At 39.4% G+C, this 20,318-nt stretch overlaps 1 protein-coding gene across 2 annotated transcripts in view; it reads left to right on the plus strand.

Annotated features, from left to right (window-relative positions):
• SCN8A (sodium voltage-gated channel alpha subunit 8) overlaps nucleotides 1-20,318 on the plus strand; it is a 177,417-nt gene that overhangs the window by 77,362 nt on the left and 79,737 nt on the right. The window contains exons 3-8 of one of the 2 annotated variants that reach the window (XM_076007281.1): nucleotides 2,257-2,374; nucleotides 4,410-4,500; nucleotides 5,295-5,423; nucleotides 7,004-7,095; nucleotides 17,602-17,823; nucleotides 19,537-19,600. In XM_076007281.1, coding sequence (XP_075863396.1) covers nucleotides 2,257-2,374; nucleotides 4,410-4,500; nucleotides 5,295-5,423; nucleotides 7,004-7,095; nucleotides 17,602-17,823; nucleotides 19,537-19,600 — 716 coding nt within the window. Of the gene's footprint in view, nucleotides 1-2,256; nucleotides 2,375-4,409; nucleotides 4,501-5,294; nucleotides 5,424-7,003; nucleotides 7,096-7,251; nucleotides 7,344-17,601; nucleotides 17,824-19,536; nucleotides 19,601-20,318 lie in introns of both variants that reach the window. The other variant, XM_076007280.1, reaches the window with a different exon arrangement.

Raw genomic sequence — 20,318 nt, forward strand, 5'->3', positions numbered from 1 at the left:
GCCATCTTTGCATTTCTGGAGTAAATCCTACTTGGTCATGGTATAAAATCCTTTTTATATGCTGCTGGATTTGGTTTGCTGGCATTTTTGTTGAGGTTTTTTTTTGTGTCTATATTCATAAAGGATATTAGTCCAGAGTTTTCTTGTGACATCTTTGTCTGGTTATGTATCTCAGTAACGCCAGCCTAATAGAATGATTTGAGAAATGTTCTCTTCAATTTTGCGGGAGAGTTTGTTTAATTCATCTCTAAACATTTGGTAGAATTTATCAGTGAAACCATCTGGTCCTGGGTTTTTCTTTGTGGGGGCTCTTTTTTTTTTTAATACAAGGTACAGAAGAGTATTTATAGAACAATCCCATTTGAGAGAGAGACTTTTTAAGGATATATGTATACCTGTATTTACAAAGAAAATTTCTGGAAGGATACACAAAAAACTAGCGTCAAAGATTATCATTGGGTAATGGGGTGGAACTTAGTGTTCCTTTTTTAAAAAAAAATGTGTATTACCGTAAATTAAAAAAATTAAAAGCTACTTAAAATACCTATTTTAAAATGGCCATTTCCTCTCACACAGTGAGGTACTAGAACTGTGTATTCGCCACTGGCCTGTCTCCAAGGGACTCAGCCTAATAGGCCCCTGCGTCCCTCTCCAGCATCACAGTCTGCTCTCCCCCTTCCCTATGCTGTTCTCCAACACTGAATGACTTGTCAGTTCCATGAAAACAGCCCGCAGTTACATGCTCCGGTTCTTTTGTACATGCCGTGTTGTTCCCTTTCCCTGCCATCCCTTCCCCCTTTATCTGCACAGTTCCTCTTAATTCCTCTTTATCCTTTAAAATCCCTTCCAAATATTAGTTGCCTTCTTTTGTGAACACCTTCCAGGTCATTCTTCTTTTTATTCCCCACCCAAGGGGAAATAAAATCTCCCCCTCCTGCTACCTTTCATATTTTCGTTATTGAGCTTTGTGCTTACCCTGTGTCATAATCACTAGTTCACATATATGTCTTCCCTAAAAGTACAGTTTTATTTAATTTTGTGTCCCTTGGGAGCTTAGCACAATACTTGGCACAGAAGAGTTGCTCAAAAATATTTTGGTTCGGTTGAATTCAGGAGACAGGGCTTTCTGGGTAGAATGAGCAATGTGAAAAAGGCCAAAGTTATGAATTAATCTAACCTGTTCTGGGTGCATGAACGAGTTTGGCATGCTGGGAAATAGGATTAGATGATTTTGGCAAGATATTGGAGGCCCTTAAAAGCCAGATAGAGCAAACTTGGTAGGTAAATATCGATTGAATGAAGAACACTTCTCACTTCCTTCTGGCCTTTGCTCAAATCTCTCTTCAGTAGGCTTATCCTGACCACCTGCTTTACAACTGCCACCTCCATTTCTCCATTCACCCATCCCTTAACCCCAATATTTTTTTTAAGAGACAGGGTCTTATTCTGTCGTACAGGCTGGAGTGCAGCAGAGCGATCATAATGCACTGTAGCCTTAAACCCCTGGGCTCAAGTGATCCTCCTGGCTCAGCCTCCCGAGTGGCTGGGACTACACCACCACACCTGGCTAATTTTTCTGTTTTTCATAGAAATGAGGTCTCAGTATGTTGCTCACTCAGGCTGGCCTCAAACTCCTGGCCTCAGTGATCCTCCCACCTGGGCCTCCCTTTCAAAGTGCTAGAATTACAGGAGTGAGCCACTGTACCCAGCTTATTGTTGATCTTTATTTCCCTGGTCTTCCTCCTTTTTCCACAGTACTTTTAATCTTCTTTATATCACATGCTATATAATTTACTTATCCATTATGGTTTTTTTTTTATTTATTGTCTGTCTTTCCCATTAGTATATAGGCTCTCCAGGCCAGGACTGTCTTGTTCACTGATAATTCCCAAGCATGTGGAACATTGTCTGGCTCATAGTAGGTGCTCAATCAATATTTGAATTCTAAATTAATAAACTGGCATATATAGCTTAGGTATAATTCATATGGTTTATTTCTGAAAGAAAGAAGGTTATTCTATAAAATTGCTCAGATCATGCCAGCTGTTTGTAATATAATCTGGGGCAGGGTAGCAGGGAGACAGATGGGGGAAAGGGAGTTATATTATGTTAAGGTTTCTTGCCTGAAAAATCAAGTTGGGAAATAAAAATTATAAGGACCTTTGAGTTTGTTTATTTCTTGCCTAGAAAAATGTTGTTTCATGTGGTGATTCATACACATGCTTTAATGAATTATCTCTTTTTCTTTCTCCACAGACCTTTGTAGTATTAAACAGAGGGAAAACTCTCTTCAGATTTAGTGCCACGCCTGCCTTGTACATTTTAAGTCCTTTTAACCTGATAAGAAGAATAGCTATTAAAATTTTGATACATTCATATCCTTTTCTACAAACATGGAGTGAGTGCAGCAATTGCATGATGCTTGTATATGTTTCCAATATTTGACAACTGAATTGTATATTAAGTTTTTTACTAATATAGTATTTGACTCTCCCACTAGTCAGAGGTTTAAGAGTGAACACCTGCCAAATCCCAAGCTCAGCTTTGGCAAATTCTTTTTTCTTAGGATGATATCATGGGAGTCTGGAGTTTTGTTGGTATCACTATGAGGGAAAAATTAAGATGATAACCTTTTATTGAAGTCTTAACTTTTTTAAGTGCTCAGACTTTAGTGATCTCATCGCATGGTAGACCGTTCAGCTTGTTGATATACTAAGATCCAATAGTAGAATTTTTTGACAGCTACTTCTTGAGTTACAAATAGTTGAATGAATGCTTTATTTTTTTTTAAAGCCAGTCAAATTTAGCAGTGGGGGGTTGAATACCAACTTTAGTGATACTGATGTTAATAAGTTCTAATAACCCACTACCATCGGACCAGCCAAATGAATGCTTTGGATATCTGTCTTGAATTCTTTTTTATTTTTTGAGCAGTGAGTTTAGAAAGTATCTGAGATAGTGCTCAGATGAAAAAGACTCCCTGTTGAAGTGGTTTGGTGCAGATTATAGGATAGATTTGAATCTTTTACTCCCTTTAAATAGAAAAATGCCAATTTATTCATGTGGCCTGACTTTCACATCTTATTAACATAGGAGAGCATATGCCAAATGAAAAAATATGCGATGGGCTTACCAACGTTGCATAGTGACTTTAAACTTTCCTGGTTGGTATTTAATTTAACAGCACTCAGTCCCATGCTTCAAAGAGTATTGTATCCTCCAAGTAGGTTGAGGAAACCAGCAATAACTGATTTACTTGGTAAATCAGTTTAGTAAGCTTTTACTTTTTTTTTTTTTTTTATGAACTCTAAGAAGTTAGCAACCTGGTCCTGAAATTTGTAGTTTACAAACAACGTAGTTCTGAAATCTGAAGGTTCACAAGGAAATAAATAATTCATGATGGACTTCTTCCCTTTCTGTTGGATCAGAAGATGGAGTGTTTTTTCTCTTCCGGTTCCAAAAGAGCATGAAGAAAAATCCAGCTGTAGTGATATAAAAAAATCCAACTGTAAGAAATATTTTCTCTTTTTAAAACTCCACTAGTAGAGTAAAGATGGTGAATGCCATTGACAAGGGAGAATGAGTTAGCAACAAATAAGACATGGCTCCCATGCTTGTTAAAGTGACAGAGTTTGAGTAACTCATACTGACCTAAAACAGCTTAATTTTTCTCAGTAGACAAGAACAGAAAGGGCTGAGAAAGATCCTGGATGGAACTGAAATGGCAGTATGGTTTGCTATCCATAAGCATTCCTGGGCACTTTAGAATGATCAAATGGCATTGCCCCATTACGTAATTCTCAGGAGTACGGTGGTGCAGATGTCTTTGAAATCCTTACTTAACATGCCACAGCTGGTTTCCCATGTTGGACATATTCAGTGCACATTGGCTGCATTGGCTGGTGCCTTGCCCCCAAAGACAGTCCAACCCTTTAGAAGGACTGAGGAAAAAAGTGAATCATTACGTGTAGATTTTCAAATAACTAGTTATGCACGATAATTAACAAAAATGAGGACTAAATAATATAGATGTAATTGATCTTCTTACCTGACAATTTTTGTTACTACATGCAAAGGTATTCCATAGTTGAGATGCAAAGTGGTAACGGGGAAATGTTTTATCCCTAAGGAAAAGAGTAGCAGCCCTTTTGAAAGGAAGAGAATAGCCATCCTGTCCCATCCATCTACAGTTCTCTGGCCAGGTGTTGGATACGCACAGTGGCATTCTGTGTTGATGGTGATGACCACAGATTTTATTATCGCCTTGCCTTTACCTTTTTCCCCTCTTCTGTGTTTTGATTCCTTTCAAGTTATTGATTATAGATCTCCTGATACCCAATGTGAAATGTGTGTGTTTTCTGAGAAAAAAACAGGCCAGATTTTATATATTCCCCCTTGACTCTTCTCTACAGTATTTAGCATGATCATTATGTGCACTATTTTGACCAACTGTGTATTCATGACTTTTAGTAACCCTCCTGACTGGTCGAAGAATGTGGAGTAAGTAGCTCATTTATTTATTTCCTTTTTTGTTTTAAACATTTTTAGTCATTGAATCTTGTTTTGCCACAATTTATCCATCAAGGAAAAATATATTAATTACTACAACTAATTTATTTCACAGAGAGGACTGAAAAAGCATGTGAAATTTAAAGAATATCCCTAGAAGTTAACTCTAGAAACAGGAAGTATGCACTGGAAATTTTGACCTTTTACACCCTCTCCTCCCCCTGGGCTGGCTGGTACATATGCCTCGTAGCCCCATCTCCATCTCATATCCTCAGTTCCTAATGATATGGTCTTCTCCAACTTTAGGTTTCCCTTTCTTTTTGCCTCTCCTGAGGTTAAATAAAAATAGCTCAGGGGCCTCCTGCCTGCTTCACAACAATCATGTACCAGCTGGACATGGTGGCACATGCCTATAGGCCCAGCTACTTGGGAGGCTGAGGCAGGAGGGTTACTCGAGGCCAAAAATTTGAGACCAGCCTGGGTGACATAGCAAGACCCCATCTCTAAAAAAATAAAAATTTCCATGTACTAGATGATAGTACAGAGTTGTTTCCTTGGAATACCGTTCAGGACCCAAAACAACACTCCAGAGTTCTTGGTTTGTGCATTTCAGTAAGTTTCATATAAACATTCCTTTTTCATCCTTCCTTCCTGTTGCATTGGCCATGCCCTTTCTGTTTTGTCTTTGTTAGTTGAAGCCACACTTCAAGCAAATATTATCCTAAAAGGTGCATTTAAAATTTCTATCTGTCAGAAATACCTCAAGCTATCCATTTCTTTGACAGGTACACGTTCACAGGGATTTATACATTTGAATCACTGGTGAAAATCATTGCAAGAGGTTTCTGCATAGATGGCTTTACCTTTTTACGGGATCCATGGAACTGGTTAGATTTCAGTGTCATCATGATGGCGTAAGTTCTCTGCTTACTTTATTGGTATTCTGGGTATGATTTTGTGTGTGGAGTTGTACTCCTGGGTGTATCTGTATGACAGTTTTTGTGAGTGTGAGTTTGTGGGCACAGCTGTATAAGGAATTAATGGATAATCATGTAAGGCCCTTTGGGCTTATGTCTGTGATTCTCACTTATGAAGGCCTCTTGTGCCCAGGCAATGATAGCATGTCCTGTTTATGTAGGGGAAGGTAAACAGAGGCTTTATAGCTGGGGGAGAAAGCAGGGAGTAATTTCCTACTGAAGCTCTTTCATGTTTAATTCCCCCTTATAACATAGACCAAGGTTTACATACGCATCGCTAGAGGGCTTCTCTGAAGACTTGGAATTTTTTAGGTGTAAACCTTCAGCTAAAAATGAGTTTCATAGGTATGTTTTATCACATGTAATTTAATGAGGCTGGCCAGCTATTGCAGATTTTAGAGCATATTTTAGAGTCAAAACATAAGCCAAGGTATCTAAACTGGCACTTCCTGAAGAGTTACTAACCAGAATTTTGAACTATTGCTAGAGATCAACGTAACTCCATATTGGTGTGCTAGTTGCTCTCGGTAATTTGTGTTGTTTTAGCAATGATAATATATCTTTGAGAGACTTAGCTGATGATACAAAAGTTATAGCAGGCTTTATTATTTTATTTCCAAGTTGAGAAAGCACTTGGTCATTCTGGGGGCATAATGGGGGTGGTGATAGGTTTTGTGTGTGTTTGTGTGTGTGCATGAAGATGTGTTAGAGAGAGAGTGTATTTAAATATATATAGGTCTGAGCATCAGAAAGATTTATTTCAACTATAAAATGTGAATGAATGATATGCATCAAATATTTGAAACTGGAACTTTGACTTTCTGTTATATAAAGGCAATTTCTCGCTTTCTAGCATTAGGAATGCACATTGGTGTTCATTTAAAATTCAAGTGTCCTTGCCAAGCACAGAGCTGGTAATAAAACAAGCACTTAGCACAATATTTGCTCTGATCCCATGATCTGAATTTTCCTGAGTCCTGCTATTTTATGTTACAGGCCAGAACTTCATCTTTAGACATGACTGCAGTCATATGATTGCAAACCTTGGATAAGTCACACACATTAAGTCATTTTTGCCTAAAGTAACTAGGGAGTTACTTTAATGTGGATTTGTCTTTATGGGGCTCCTACTGCCAAAATTGGTCTTTCTTTCCTAAGAAATTGTCCACAAAACTTGGGGACATAAGCCTTTGCTATATCCTGGCCTTCCTTTTTACTAAAAACTGTAAATGGGCTGCCAGCAAAGCCATTCTGATTGAGATCAACACATTACTATGCTGATTAAGAGAGTAAATCCCAAGAACCTCCTGGTTGTATCAGCTCTTTCAAATATACTTTTGAATTCTCCTTTCCCAATTAAAAAAAAAAGTGTTCCTGAAATGTTTATATTTTGAAACTTCTTTTTCAAGGAAAAAAATGAAATTATAGCTTGTATATGTAAGACCCTTTCTTCCCCCCCGTTCTCAAACCCTCGCCCAGTGGTATCATTACAAGTTAACTTTGGTTTGATTCTGCAGGTATATAACAGAGTTTGTAAACCTAGGCAATGTTTCAGCTCTACGCACTTTCAGGGTACTGAGGGCTTTGAAAACTATTTCGGTAATTCCAGGTAAGATGGTCCGGGGTTGGTGTTAGGTGTTGGGTTAGGGCCCTGACGTGACGTATTGTACTTTTTGTTTTGTTGTGGTTTTGTTTTCTTCCTTTGGTGTTTGTGTTTGTGTCTGTGTTTGTCATTTGTGTCTGTGTGTGACCTCCCTTACTACAGATATGTGACAGAGTTTGTGGACCTGGGCAATGTCTCAGCGCTGAGAACATTCAGGGTTCTCCGAGCTTTGAAAACTATCTCTGTAATTCCAGGTGAGAAAATTTGTACATAAGAGTGACTTTGCCGCATCTTCTCTTTTCCCTTCATTCATTTTTCTCCACCACATTCAAAATCAACATCAGTACAGTTGATATGGCCTTGCATTCTGCATGTTTTTCCTGGGAGACATTCTCTAGAATGGCTCTTTGGTCCTTAGGCAGTTTGCTCTGACAGTGCTTGCCAGGCATGCGGCCCCTATTCCATCCATGCTATTGAAAAAGCACGTGCTTATGAATCACTTGGATCTTACACTATCTGAAAAAATTGTCACAAAGCTAGCTATCTCTTTGTACATAAATCATTTGCTTCCTGATCTCATGGAATTACAGTTAATTTTAACATTTCCCATCATTCCATTGCTTGTGATTTCTAGGCTTCCTATCGCATGGTTTGTTGATCAGACGTTATTCAAAGAATTATACTTTTACTGTATTAATGGAATTATTTAATCACAAAAGAGACCGACCCAGTTAATTAATCCGATATTATAGACCAGGTGTCCTCAAACTATGGCCCGCGGGCCACATGCGGGTGTTTTTGCCCATTTGTTTTTTTACTTCAAAATAAGATATGTGCAGTGTGCATAAGAATTTGCTCATAGTTTTTTTAAACTGTAGTCTGGCCCTCCAACAGTCTGAGGGACAGTGAACTGGCCCCCTGTTTAAAAAGTTTGAGGACCCCTGTTATAGACAAATTTAATTTAGCAAACTGAACTTTAATAATCATTATTATGTTCTACTGCTGTCTGTTTCACTAGAATAAGAACCAGTAGACATCTACTGTACATATATTCAGGGATCATTCTCAAACATAAATTCCAATGAAAACTTATACAGGTGCTGTTAAAAAAAAATCAAAGGTAAGATAAGCTACAACAAAAGGTATGGGCAAATAAAAAGTACAGAAACTTGAGGGGGAAAAAAAGGAATCAATGAGTGGGTTGAAACATAGTTGATTGACAATGTCTTTAAAATTTTTGCCTTTTTCTTTTTGATCCTGGTTGAGCTAGCCCAGTGGTTCTTAACCTTTTGAAGGTTTTGGATCCTTTGAGAATCAGATGAAAGTTCACAGATTCCCCCTGAAGCCCATCCATGGACCTCAGGTTAAGATTCCTTAATTTAATTTAAATCATTGCAACTGGGTAATACTTATTTTTCTAAAGACCAGTCTTGAAATCTAGAAGGGAAGATATTTTAGTTAGTCTTGTGAGCCTAAGATATACTGGCAGTAACGTGGCATAGGTCAAGACTACAGCTCTTTGGACTTTAGCTATGTTCACAGGTTTTCCTAAAGACCAGGTTTTCCACAGCAGTTCTGTAGGAAATAGGGACACACAGAACAGAGCTCTCCTATTCTTGGCATCACATAGTTCTTCCCTTTGTGACTGACTCAGAAATATTTCTTTTCCCCTTTTCAACATCATCTAAATATCAAATAGGGGTGTGGGGGAAGCACAAAGGTAGAATACTGGAGAGGGCAGACTTGGAATGTGGTTTACCAAGAATCTCAAGGAAGGTAAACCTGTTTCTCTATTTACACATTTGGGCCATGGAGTGTGCCAATAAATTAGTGCCCTGTTAAAAATGAATTCTTTTATTTTTAGCATTGGTAGCTAACTCCTTATCAACTAGAGGCTGAGTGTTAGTTGGAGTATATCCTTCTTGGCAAGTAAAAACTACAACCCTAACTTATCAAGGTTTAGTTCCTGGCCAATCTAAATCCATTTAACAGCAAGCCCAGCTCATTCTCCAGGCAACCACACACTGCTCATTGATCGTGGTCTAATACGTAGGCAGGCCTTGTCTTATTTTTTAAGGTATCTAGAGTGCTAAGTCTTTACTTTCATTTTTTTCCTTTGATCTGTGTCCTCCTCTGGCCCCTTTTAAATATGATCCGTGTTTTCTGCTCACTTCCCCCAGCGTACTCTGCAAGGCATCTGTCTCTTTATGTTCTTGTGACCTCAAAACTTCTCTTCCAGAATTAAATTCGAAAGCTGTATTCTGTTCACTAACTAGGGCAGCAGATGCTATCTCTAGTCTAGCTCATAGCTTCTGTCTCTGTCTCTTAACTTTTGACCACTGCATTTCTAGGTGATAACTCTTGGCTGATGTCCATTATTTATCCTTAATATTCCAGGAATACATATACAATCTCTCTCTGTCCACCACCCCCCTCTCTATATATATAGTGTCTAACAGTGCCTGGCCCATAGCAGTGCTCCATAAATGATTGTAGTAGGTAGTAGCAGTTATTATAAAGAAGAAATCTAAGCCCAAAGAAAGGGTTGTGTCAAGATTTAGACTTCAGCTTCACAGTTTGAAATACATTCCTAGATTCCTGTTTCCAGAGGCACCTCCAATTGAGCTGGCTTTGGGAGGCTAACTAGGATGGAAAATAACCTTAAGGGATAGTAAAGCCAATACTAGATCACTATCAGTAAGTGGCCTATTTGGATCTTGAATTGAAGTGTGATTTTCGATCCCAATCCTTTTGCTGCTCCCATTCTACCTTTTAGATTTAGTAAGAGAAATTCAGTAAAGGACATGACATCTCAGGGAGAATCTTCTTTCATCCCGTGTGAAATTCTGAACTTTTCTATCTTGCTTTCTCCCATGGAGGCCTATTGTCTATTCCTACCTGCCCACTACCCAGGTCTCCGAAGACAGGATCACCAGTGTATGAGTCAGTGGATTGGGGGCCAGCTCTTGCTTGGAAATCTAAGTCATTTTTACTCCAGTGATGTAGAGCTAGATCATAGTTAGGAAAACCATTGTTTTGTAAACCAGGTTTCTTCATGGATCACATCCGTGGAATTGTCGCTGTCTTTGCCTTATCCTGTTCCCAGTTTGGTTATAGGTTTTTGCCAAAGTTGCCAAAAACAGGTTGGAAGTGAGAGCAACCACGGAACTGACATGGAGCCTGCAAGATCTCACAGAGCTCTTCAAGTCTCAACTCCCTTTATGAGAGTTTTTCCTTTACTAGAGCACTCACCTCACTTCACCTGGGATGACACTGTCCTCCCTCTTCACATCTTTGATAGATATTCTGAATGTATCAAGGCCGCCTAGACTCTGGAATATTGGAGAGTAGAGTGCATTAGTTAGCTCCAGCCTTTTGTATAAGAAATACTTTACTTTAGAGCCTTCTTGTAGCTTAGAAAAGACCAAATCCACATCCTAACCCCTTTTTATTTGTTAACTCAAGACCTGGATATGTATTATTCATGGAGTGTCTTTTGCTTCAGAGGCACCGACTTGGAGAACAGCGTATGCAAGCTCTGTGCTAAAAGGGTCAGTTATAGAGGAGATCCTTTCTAAATTTTCTTTGGTCTGGAATTTGCCAGGTTCAACTTGACATTGAAATATTCTGTCTAAAAGTTTATATGTCTTAAAACTTTGTTGTCACTTTGTATTTATCTGGGTTCTGGGCACAGAAATGAACTTCTAAGTGACTCTGACAGAAGTTTCATCTTCTGCATACTCTGATCACATGCCACAGGGCTGACATGCCTGAAGAGAGGATAGGGATCTCAAAGGAGGGTTTTTAATTCTCAAAATTCTGGTTTTTCTTAGAGAGCAGCACTTATAGGATAGTAGAACTGGTTGCCAGAGCCCCACTTGTCAGTTCCTTTTCATTTCCATCATTTAAGTAAGTGGCTTCCCCAAAGCACTACTTTGCTGCTTGTTAGCACTTACTTAATATCATTCTGTTCTCTTTAGAGTCGTACTTTCTTGATTGTGTTTCTCTTGGATATTTTATTTATTTGCTTTCATTTTTGTTACTTTCACTCCTAACTGGTGAGATCAGATAGGAAGCAGGGAAAATGATGAGCCCCTCTCCTTCCCATTCCAGTGTTCAAAAAGAAAGCATTTTCTTTAATGCACATGTTGGGAATGTGGCAGTTTCTGCTGCATAGCGAAGGGAGATATAAAGTGCTTTAAGGCTATATTCAGATTTGTTTCTTTTAAAATATTCTAATTATTAATCTTGCTTTTGTATTTCTTTTTCCATATTGCTTCTTGAGAAAGATAACTAAAGTTTAACAGTGGTCCCAAGTGGAAAAACACAGGATCCCACTGACCCACCTTGAGAGCCAGTTTAGTTTAGAACATACTTTGTGATATGAATCTGGTCTCCAGTAAATAAATATACGGTCCCCAAATCTCTCTCAAATTACTTTTGACCTGAAGAACCTTCAAGAACTATCAATTTAAGGATTACATTTGCAGCAGAAAAACTGGCAGGGCATTACTTTTTCCCCTAGGACTTGTCTGGACCCAAGCCTAACTCTGGGAACTAGGGAGTTGTTCTTTTCTCTGGGTTGAGAACTGCCTGTTACTGCTACGGAGGCTTGTACCAATATTAATTTTGTAGGGGGATTAGCTCATGTTGCTTCAAACCACTTAAATTTCTCAACCTGAGCTACAAACCAGGGAATATCAATTAACTTTATTTATAATGTGGCCATCACAGCAGTAGAAGATTTTGATACCAATATGCATGACTGATTTCTCTGGACGTGACACAATTCGCAGGCTTTGTTCATTTGTACAGGGGATTGCTGGGTATTATGAAAGGTGACAGGGAGGTTCAGAGGTGCCTTTGAACATAGAGTGGAGTAGAATTCTATAGCAGTGGCTTCACCTGCTTCTCACAATTCCTTAAATATCAACTCCTCTCTGGTAGCTGACCTTTTTGTACATTGGATCCAGCTGTCTTTTCTTGGTCTATAGTAAATGTATTAACTGCTTCTGCTCAGACACATACCAATGCTAGTTGCTGTTAGTCTTTTCCAAGAGTTCTCACTGTCCAATTAGCCCCCACGTGGCTTCTGTTGCACACTCTGTTGTGTAGGAGTCGTTTGAAGGAGCATTCTGCTCTGTTTTGGATAATCGGTTTTCAGTCAGTGTCTTGCTTGTTCTGGCATGTGGTGTTGTGAGCCAATAGAAGCAGCAAGACAGCCTCTCTGCACAGCCAGAAGAGTGGCGTTCTCCATTCTTGCTTGTATCAAGTCAGGAATTCTACCAGCAACTTCTTGCCTTTATTGACCTGTGTCGATGATACCATAGAGCGTTTCACTGTATTTACTAGTATGTTGGGCAACTACTGCTGGCAAGGCTGTAGAACTTGAGCTTAGAAAGTGCATTGATGGCATCATCTCCATAAATTGGCATTGAAATCTGTAAATACGGTCATTCGCAATTATCAACCTAATGGAAGGAAGAAGACTTGGCTGACACTAATATGTAGTCCAGTGACTATTTACATTTAATATTGTTGTGTAATTGTGTGCCTTCCTTCACCTACAAACATTAAGTCACATCACCTTTCTTTTTCCTTTGCCTTCTAACTTTCCTCTAGTGAGCTGGATAAGAGTCTTGGAGAGTAAACTTTTTAGATGGCTGTAGTTAGTATTATTTAGTGGTTATTCTTGCTTAATTAAGATTTGTTTCTCTGAGCTTCTGTAAAGTATAAGCAGCTGAATACCATTTACGACTAAGTTTTTATTAATACTTTAAACTTCTTGAAAGGTATTAAAAAACAACTCTCACCAACAAGATGATCTAAGCCTCAGACTTAAAGTAAAATTCTTGAAGAAATTTTTTTTTTTTTTAGCTTTCTGGGCTCATGTTTGCAGATTTCTTCAGCAATGACATCTGGTTTATGGAAAAGAGAAGAGATGTTAAACCAACTGATTATGAGCGTTCAGGTTCATATCTAGGAAAGTGATGAGTCCCGTGCATAGTTGGTATATAGATTAGTTGAGTGTCTCTGGTTGCAAATAAAAAGACACAGGAGTAATTCAGGGAACCCAAGGACTGGAATGCACTTGGGCTTCTGGAAGCCAGTAAAAACCAGAATACAGAACCAGAAAGCCCCAGGTAGCAGGAAGTACTTTGTCTCCATCTCTTTTCTTTATCTGTATCTACTTCCTTTTTCTCTCTCTGAGCATACTAACTTCCTTTACTTCTTGGACACATCTTAATACAATGACAGAATATGGCTACTGCTTAGCTTCTAAGTTTATTTATTACCATTTCCACCATATGAGAAGATTACTCAACTGTCTCTTGTCCTGTTCCACATTCCTGTAGGAAGGGATCTGGATTTAGGTCAGATGTCCCCCCTGACATTTGTAGCTACTGAAAGAAGGTGACTTTGTACAAACATGGCTGCTGAGAGCCCACCTTTGTGGAACAGGGGATAGTCAGTGCGCACAGCCTGGAATTTCCAGGTATATGGGCTTGGAACTGTCTAAGGAGTTCCTAGCCCAGGAAAATCAGATTGTACTCATATAAAAATTGTATGCTTTTTAATTTGTTAATTAATAACACAGACCCATTGGTTTGACTATTTTGTAGTATTATATTCTTGTTACAAATACAAATAACAGCTTATGGCTCATTTCTCAATTTGGTTAAATTAGCAATAGAAAAGGCCTTGAATGACCGATCATCCCACGTTCAGACAGGCGATTGTGTTAACCATCAGGAGAGATGGCTATGTAAGCTCTCCATAAGGAAAACCAGGGAAAGAAACTTCACAACCATTCTTCAGTGGGCCTTTGAAGTATATTTTTTACTTTGAAAACAACAGGTCTGCATAATTTTAGAAGCCTAGAATTCAATTATTGACCCAATATAGACCCACCTCAACCAAGTCAAAATATGATAAGGACTTTTTGATTCCTCAGCAACTATGTGGGAATAGGTTCCATAGCACTAGAACAATTTTTACTTCTTCATGGCTGCCTTCTGTTTTATACAACCAATATCTCAACCTAGCTATGTGATTATGATATGATTTCTCAGGGCCTTAGGTATAAAGGATAGTTTGAAATTTCAACTGCTTAAACCTAAACAAATATCTCTGCCCTCTTTATAAAGACTTTTAGAGAAGATTCTTTAGCTTCTCCTCCATGGCTCACTGCCATGCAGCACTGTTTATCCACTGTAGATGAGAAAATGAGACTCTGTGGGGTGACCTTAAATTTGATCTGAAACACAGTAGGTCATCAGTATGCTTTCTGATTACCTGTCTTTTTTTTTTTTTTTTTTTTCCTTCATCATAACCACAATGAATGATTACCTGTCTTGATGTTCTTTTTGCACAGCCCAGTGAGGAGAAAAGGAATCAGATTAGAAATGCCTTATTTCCCTGAGCCTAGGCAAGCTCTTCTTAATCCCCTTGGTGGCCACAGTCTCCATGGAAGGCCCACTCTGTAAAAAAGTACAGACCTCTGCACACTTCTGCGTCACCACCATCTGAGTCTTGGCTCTTTGTTCTTTTATTCCCCTTATATCTCTTTCAGGATATCTGTGTAAGAGGAGAGAAATTTCTCATTCATTTACTCTTCTAATAACAATTTATTAAGTGCCCACTTTGTGCTAGGTCCTGTGCTAGGCACAGCATCTGTTGCTACTATTGGATTCAGATAAAAAAATTCTATCTGGGGTGGGGCAAAGGCAATATACATAACCTAAATATTTGTAGCTCCATAATATGCTGAAATAAAAAAAAATTTTTTTTAGTTCTATTTGGCTCAACCTTGAAAATTCTAAGTGTTTACTTGTAAAATACAGCAAAAGAGAAGAATCATGTTCATACCACCCATTATATCAATATCAGATGAGGTTAGCTCTGAGCAGTGTCATTACCTCGATTATGTCCCTTGGAGGAAAGCACTCTACGTGGTAACAAGTATTGAGTGCCAGCTATATGATAGCACCGTACTAGTTTTTTTATATTTATTATCTTATTTAAACCTCACAACAACCCAATGAGGTTGATTGTAGATCCCTTTTTATAGATGAGTAATAATTGTTCAGACAAAAATTGTTAATACTTGACTCATTTACTGTGTAGTAGGTGCTTTGTTAAGTGTTTTATATGAATCCTGCTTAATCAACAGCTCTATAATATTCAACTATAATTATTCCCATTTTAAAGATAAAATAACTGAGATTCCAAGAGGTTAAGGTATATTGCTTAGGTCACACAAGTAAGTGGCATAACTTGGTTAGAATAGTAACTGTCTATCCAACTGTACACTTTAAAGCCAGAATTAGGATTCCCTTGAATTTCATTCTAATAGTCCTCCCTTCTGAAGTGGATCAGGGATAAGTCCTGCCTGAGTCCTTGTGTCAAGGCTCAGTGCCTGCCTCTTGCTCATCCTAATGCATTGGCCACTGGAAGCACTCAGTGCTTTGTTTGCCGTGTCCTGTGGATAGCCTGATGTCTCGACATGCCATGGAGAGCCACATGTAAACTCATTTTGACCCAAACAGCGTGAACCTTTTTCCTGTGTTTCCTAGCACTGATCTCTTCCTATGGAATTAAGAAATCTACCTTCAGATCTAAATTTGAACCGGTGTCTTGCATTTAAATCTCAAATTAAAATGCATTATAAGTGGCCGGGCGCAGTGGCTCACGCCTGTAATCCTCGCACTCTGGGAGGCCGAGGCGGGCGGATTGCTCGAGGTCAGGAGTTCAAAACCAGCCTGAGCAAGAGTGAGACCCCATCTCTACTATAAATATAAGGAAATTAATTGGCCAACTAATATATATAGAAAAAATTAGCTGGGCATGGTGGTGCATGCCTGTAGTCCCAGCAACTCGGAGGCTGAGGCAGCAGGATTGCTTGAGCCCAGGAGTTTGAGGTTGCTGTGAGCTAGGCTGACACCATGGCACTCTAGGCTGGGCGACAAAGTGAAACTCTGTCTCGAAAAAAAAAATGCATTATAAGTGTTTTTGTTTTTAATCTAGGACAGAAAAAAGGTCATTGTAGAAATCAGGGCATATATGTAATACAGAGGTATATTTGTAAGTGGAAAGGCAAACTATAAATACTGGATAGATAATAATTGGCATTTTCAATTCATTGGCATTTCCAGCGCTCTTGGGAAAATATGATTGTGCCTTAATATTATTATTAATTGGCTTTTAAACTTCTCAGTGGTTTTCTTTCCAACGTAGAAGCTTCTTCACCAAATATTACTTAGTACCTACTGTAGGCTAGGCACTATAGATACAGCTGTGAACAAGACAGACATAAAAAATTGATTATAGCCATGATAAATGCGACAGAGGAAAGTATAAGGTGCTATTAAGATACTAGTAACAACGGGGAAGGAAGAAAAGTTGCAAAGTCAGGAAAGGCTTTCTGGACGAATTGATGTTTAAACTGAGAGTTGGAGGGTGAGTAGGAGTCAGGCACAGAGGACATGATAATAGAAGGGAGCATTCTTGCCATGTGTGAAGGCCCTGAGGCAAGTAAGAGGTTGGCTGGTTAGGAGAACTAAAAAGTAGTCAGAGACAGGAAAGTGTTCCCAGGAAGAAATGAGCTACATATTGGTAGCAGGAACTTTCTTTTGCTTTTTAAGAAATACTGACTTTAGGCCGGGTGCGGTGGCTCACGCCTGTAATCCTAGCTCTCTGGGAGGCCGAGGCGGGCGGATTGCTCGAGGTCAGGAGTTCGAAACCAGCCTGAGCAAGAGCGAAACCCCGTCTCTACTATAAAAATAGAAAGAAATTAATTGGCCAACTAATATATACAAAAAATTAGCCGGGCATGGTGGCGAATGCCTGTAGTCCCAGCTACTTGGGAGGCTGAGGCAGGAGGATTGCTTGAGCCAGGAGTTTGAGGTTGCTGTGAGCTAGGCTGACGCCACGGCACTCACTCTAGCCTGGGCAACAAAGCGGGACTCTGTCTCAAAAAAAAAAAAAAAAGAAATACTGACTTTAGGCTGGACACAGTGGCTCACACTTGTAATCCTACCACTCCGGGGGGCCGAGGTGGGTGGATCATTTGAGCTCAGGAGTCCGAGACCAGCCTGAGCAAGAGCGAGACCCCGTCTCTACTAAAAATAGAAAAAATTTATCTGGACAACTAAAAACATATATAGAAAAATTAGCCAGGCATGGTGGTGCACATCTGTAGTCCCAGCTGCTTGGGAGGCTGAGGCAGAAGGATCTCTTGAGCCCAGGAGTTTGAGGTTCCTGTGAGCTAGGCTGACACCATGGCACTCTAGCCCGGGCAACACAGGCTCTGTCTCAAAAAAAGAAATCTGACTTTAAAAAGGATAATTCTGGAAAATTGATGATTTTGCTGACTCATTTTTATTCTCTTGGTATAAAGTGCCCACATTTCAAGGGTGGTGCTGTGGGAAGTAGTAGAAGCCAGTGGCTAAGAGGGAGGGGAGGGGGGAGAGCTTTGAGGTGACTCTGATTTTGGGGGTTCTGTCTCCTCAGGCTTGAAGACAATTGTGGGTGCCCTGATTCAGTCTGTGAAGAAGCTGTCAGATGTGATGATCCTGACGGTGTTCTGCCTGAGTGTTTTTGCCCTGATCGGACTGCAGCTGTTCATGGGGAACCTTCGGAACAAGTGTGTCGTGTGGCCCATAAACTTCAATGAGAGCTATCTTGAAAATGGCACCAAAGGCTTTGATTGGGAAGAGTATATCAACAATAAAAGTAGGTGGCCCTTCTCTGCAAGAGGAAAAGGAAAAGTCTATCCCTAGTTGACATGGTCAGACGCCACCACTGGTATTAAAAAGTAGTTGGGGCCAGAAAGGAATGGCAATGCTCCTGGAAGTAGTTTTGTGAAGTTATTACCTTCCCTTGAGGTAGGATTGTATTCAGAATCTCTCAAACATCAGCCTTCTCTCTATTTTCTACCCCTTTAAAACCAAATGAAACTTTATAGTTTCTTTGCATGTACCCCTAGACTTTTGATTTGAAGTTCAGGCTTAGAAGCTTGACAAAAATTCTTTCTTCCCTAGCTGAGTTACTTGGGACATTTAAACAGTTAGTCCAGGTTATACCTATGGAACCTAAGCTTTCTTAATACCCCTAAGACCTCAGTCATCAATCTGGTCTAGGGGATCAGGTAATCTCTAAGGCACCATTCTATCCTGTTACAGTTAAGGAGTTTAAATAATTTTATTTGAGGAACCAAAGCACTTGGGTCTTACCTTAAGGAGAATTTGGTGTAGTGATCCTTTATAAACTAATGGAAAAAGTTAACAATATGACTATTACTTCTGAGGAAATAAGGTCAGTTAAGTAGCTATAAGGAAATGTTGCAAAGGAGATTTTAGGGACACATGCAGGAAAGAGAAACATGCCTTCTAATTTAAAAGAGGACATGGTAGCCAGGCCTGGTGACTCACACCTATAATCCTAGCATTTTGAGAGGCTGCGGTGGGAGGATTGCTTAAGGCCAAGAGTTTGAGACAAGCCTAAGCAAGAGTGAGACCCTGTCCCTACAAAAAATAGAAAAAATTAGCCAGGCATGGTGGTACACACGTATGGTCCCAGCTATTCAGGAGGCTGAGGCAGGGGGGTCGCTTGAGCTGGGAGTTTTAGGTTTGCAGTGAGCTATGATGACGCCATGGTACTCTACCCACCGCAACAGAGCGAGACTCTGTCTCAAAAAAAAAAAAAAAAAAAAAAAGAGGATATGGTGACTAGTGACCAATGAGGAGTTCTGGAATATCTTTGATAAAGAGAAGTTACAGGCCGGGCGCATTGGCTCACACCTGTAATCCTAGCACTCTGGGAGGCTGAGGTCAGGAGTTCGAAACCAGCCTGAGCAAGAGCAAGACCCTGTCTCTACTATAAATAGAAAGAAATTAATTGGCCAACTAGAAATATATAGAAAAAATTAGCCGGGCATAGTGGTGCATGCCTGTAGTCCCAGCTACTCGGGAGGCTGAGGCAGTAGGATTGCTTGAGCTCAAGAGATTGAGGTTGCTGTGAGCTAGGCTGACGCCATGGCACTCACTCTAGCCTGGGCAACAAAGCGAGACTCTGTCTCAAAAAAAAAAGAAGTTACAAGGATAGAAAAATAAAGTTGTATAATAGGGTGTAAGACTCAGAAAACTTACTTTTAGACCCCTTTGATTTAAATACCAGAACCTGCATATACATTTGAGGTATGAATGGAAGCCGGGTAACTGTGAGAACACTGCATCAGGGCTTCAGGGTAGCACTTTTAATTTGTAAATATATGGGAAAATCATTAATGGGAAAGAATTCTTATCAGTTTTCACTGCTGTCGGAAAAGATTTATATGAGCTAAGATCAGTAACCGTTTCTGCTGGAGCTAGTTAGGAACAGTGCAGCCTTATTCTCTCATTCACTTAAATCTGCCTATTCATTTCCTGCCTCTTCAAACTTTTCTAGCAAATTTTTACACGGTTGCTGGCATGCTAGAACCTTTACTCTGTGGGAACAGTTCTGATGCTGGGTAAGTAGCTCACCTAATTTTATTCTCCTTCCTTAAAATATGTACCTATTACTAATTGGATCAAAATGGGCAATATTTTTACTTTTCTTCATGCTCATGTAGTAGACCCTACAATCGAGTCTAACCTATTAATTGACATAGATTTTCTTTCTGTTTCATATTTGTCTATCTAAAGTTGACATTTCACCAGTAAGTGAATGTGCCTATAGTCTCAGGCCAAAATCAAAGAAAGATGTAAAAGGCTGTGGATAGAATCAGTAACACCAAATAGCTTACCTGCCTTATGTGGATTCCCTCATCCTATTTTAGCACAATTAATACAACGGAGAGTACAGACACTGTCTTGGTGATAGTTTAGCATCCAAGGATGACCCAAAATATGTTAGGCCTGACAGCATGGGGGAGGTAAAAAGCGTAGCAACATAATATTTGAGTCCTGATTCTGCTACTTCTAGCTCTAAGACCTTTGGGAAGGCATTTAACTTATCTGAGCCTCAGTTTCTTCATCCATAAATGGATTTAATAAGCCATGTTCTTTCTTCCTCACAGAGTTAGTGTAAGGACCCAGTTACATAACATACATGAAAGTGCTTTGTAAACAGGACTATATAAATATAGGGTGGTAGTATCATTATTCAGAGTATATGGGTCCCCTAGGAATTGGTGTTTTAATATCACGACAACTAGAGGTCTATTTAATTTCTGCATTGAAGTAGAT

Source organism: Microcebus murinus, chromosome 10 (genome assembly GCF_040939455.1).
Source record: "Microcebus murinus isolate Inina chromosome 10, M.murinus_Inina_mat1.0, whole genome shotgun sequence".
NCBI classification, from domain to species: Eukaryota; Metazoa; Chordata; class Mammalia; order Primates; family Cheirogaleidae; genus Microcebus; species Microcebus murinus.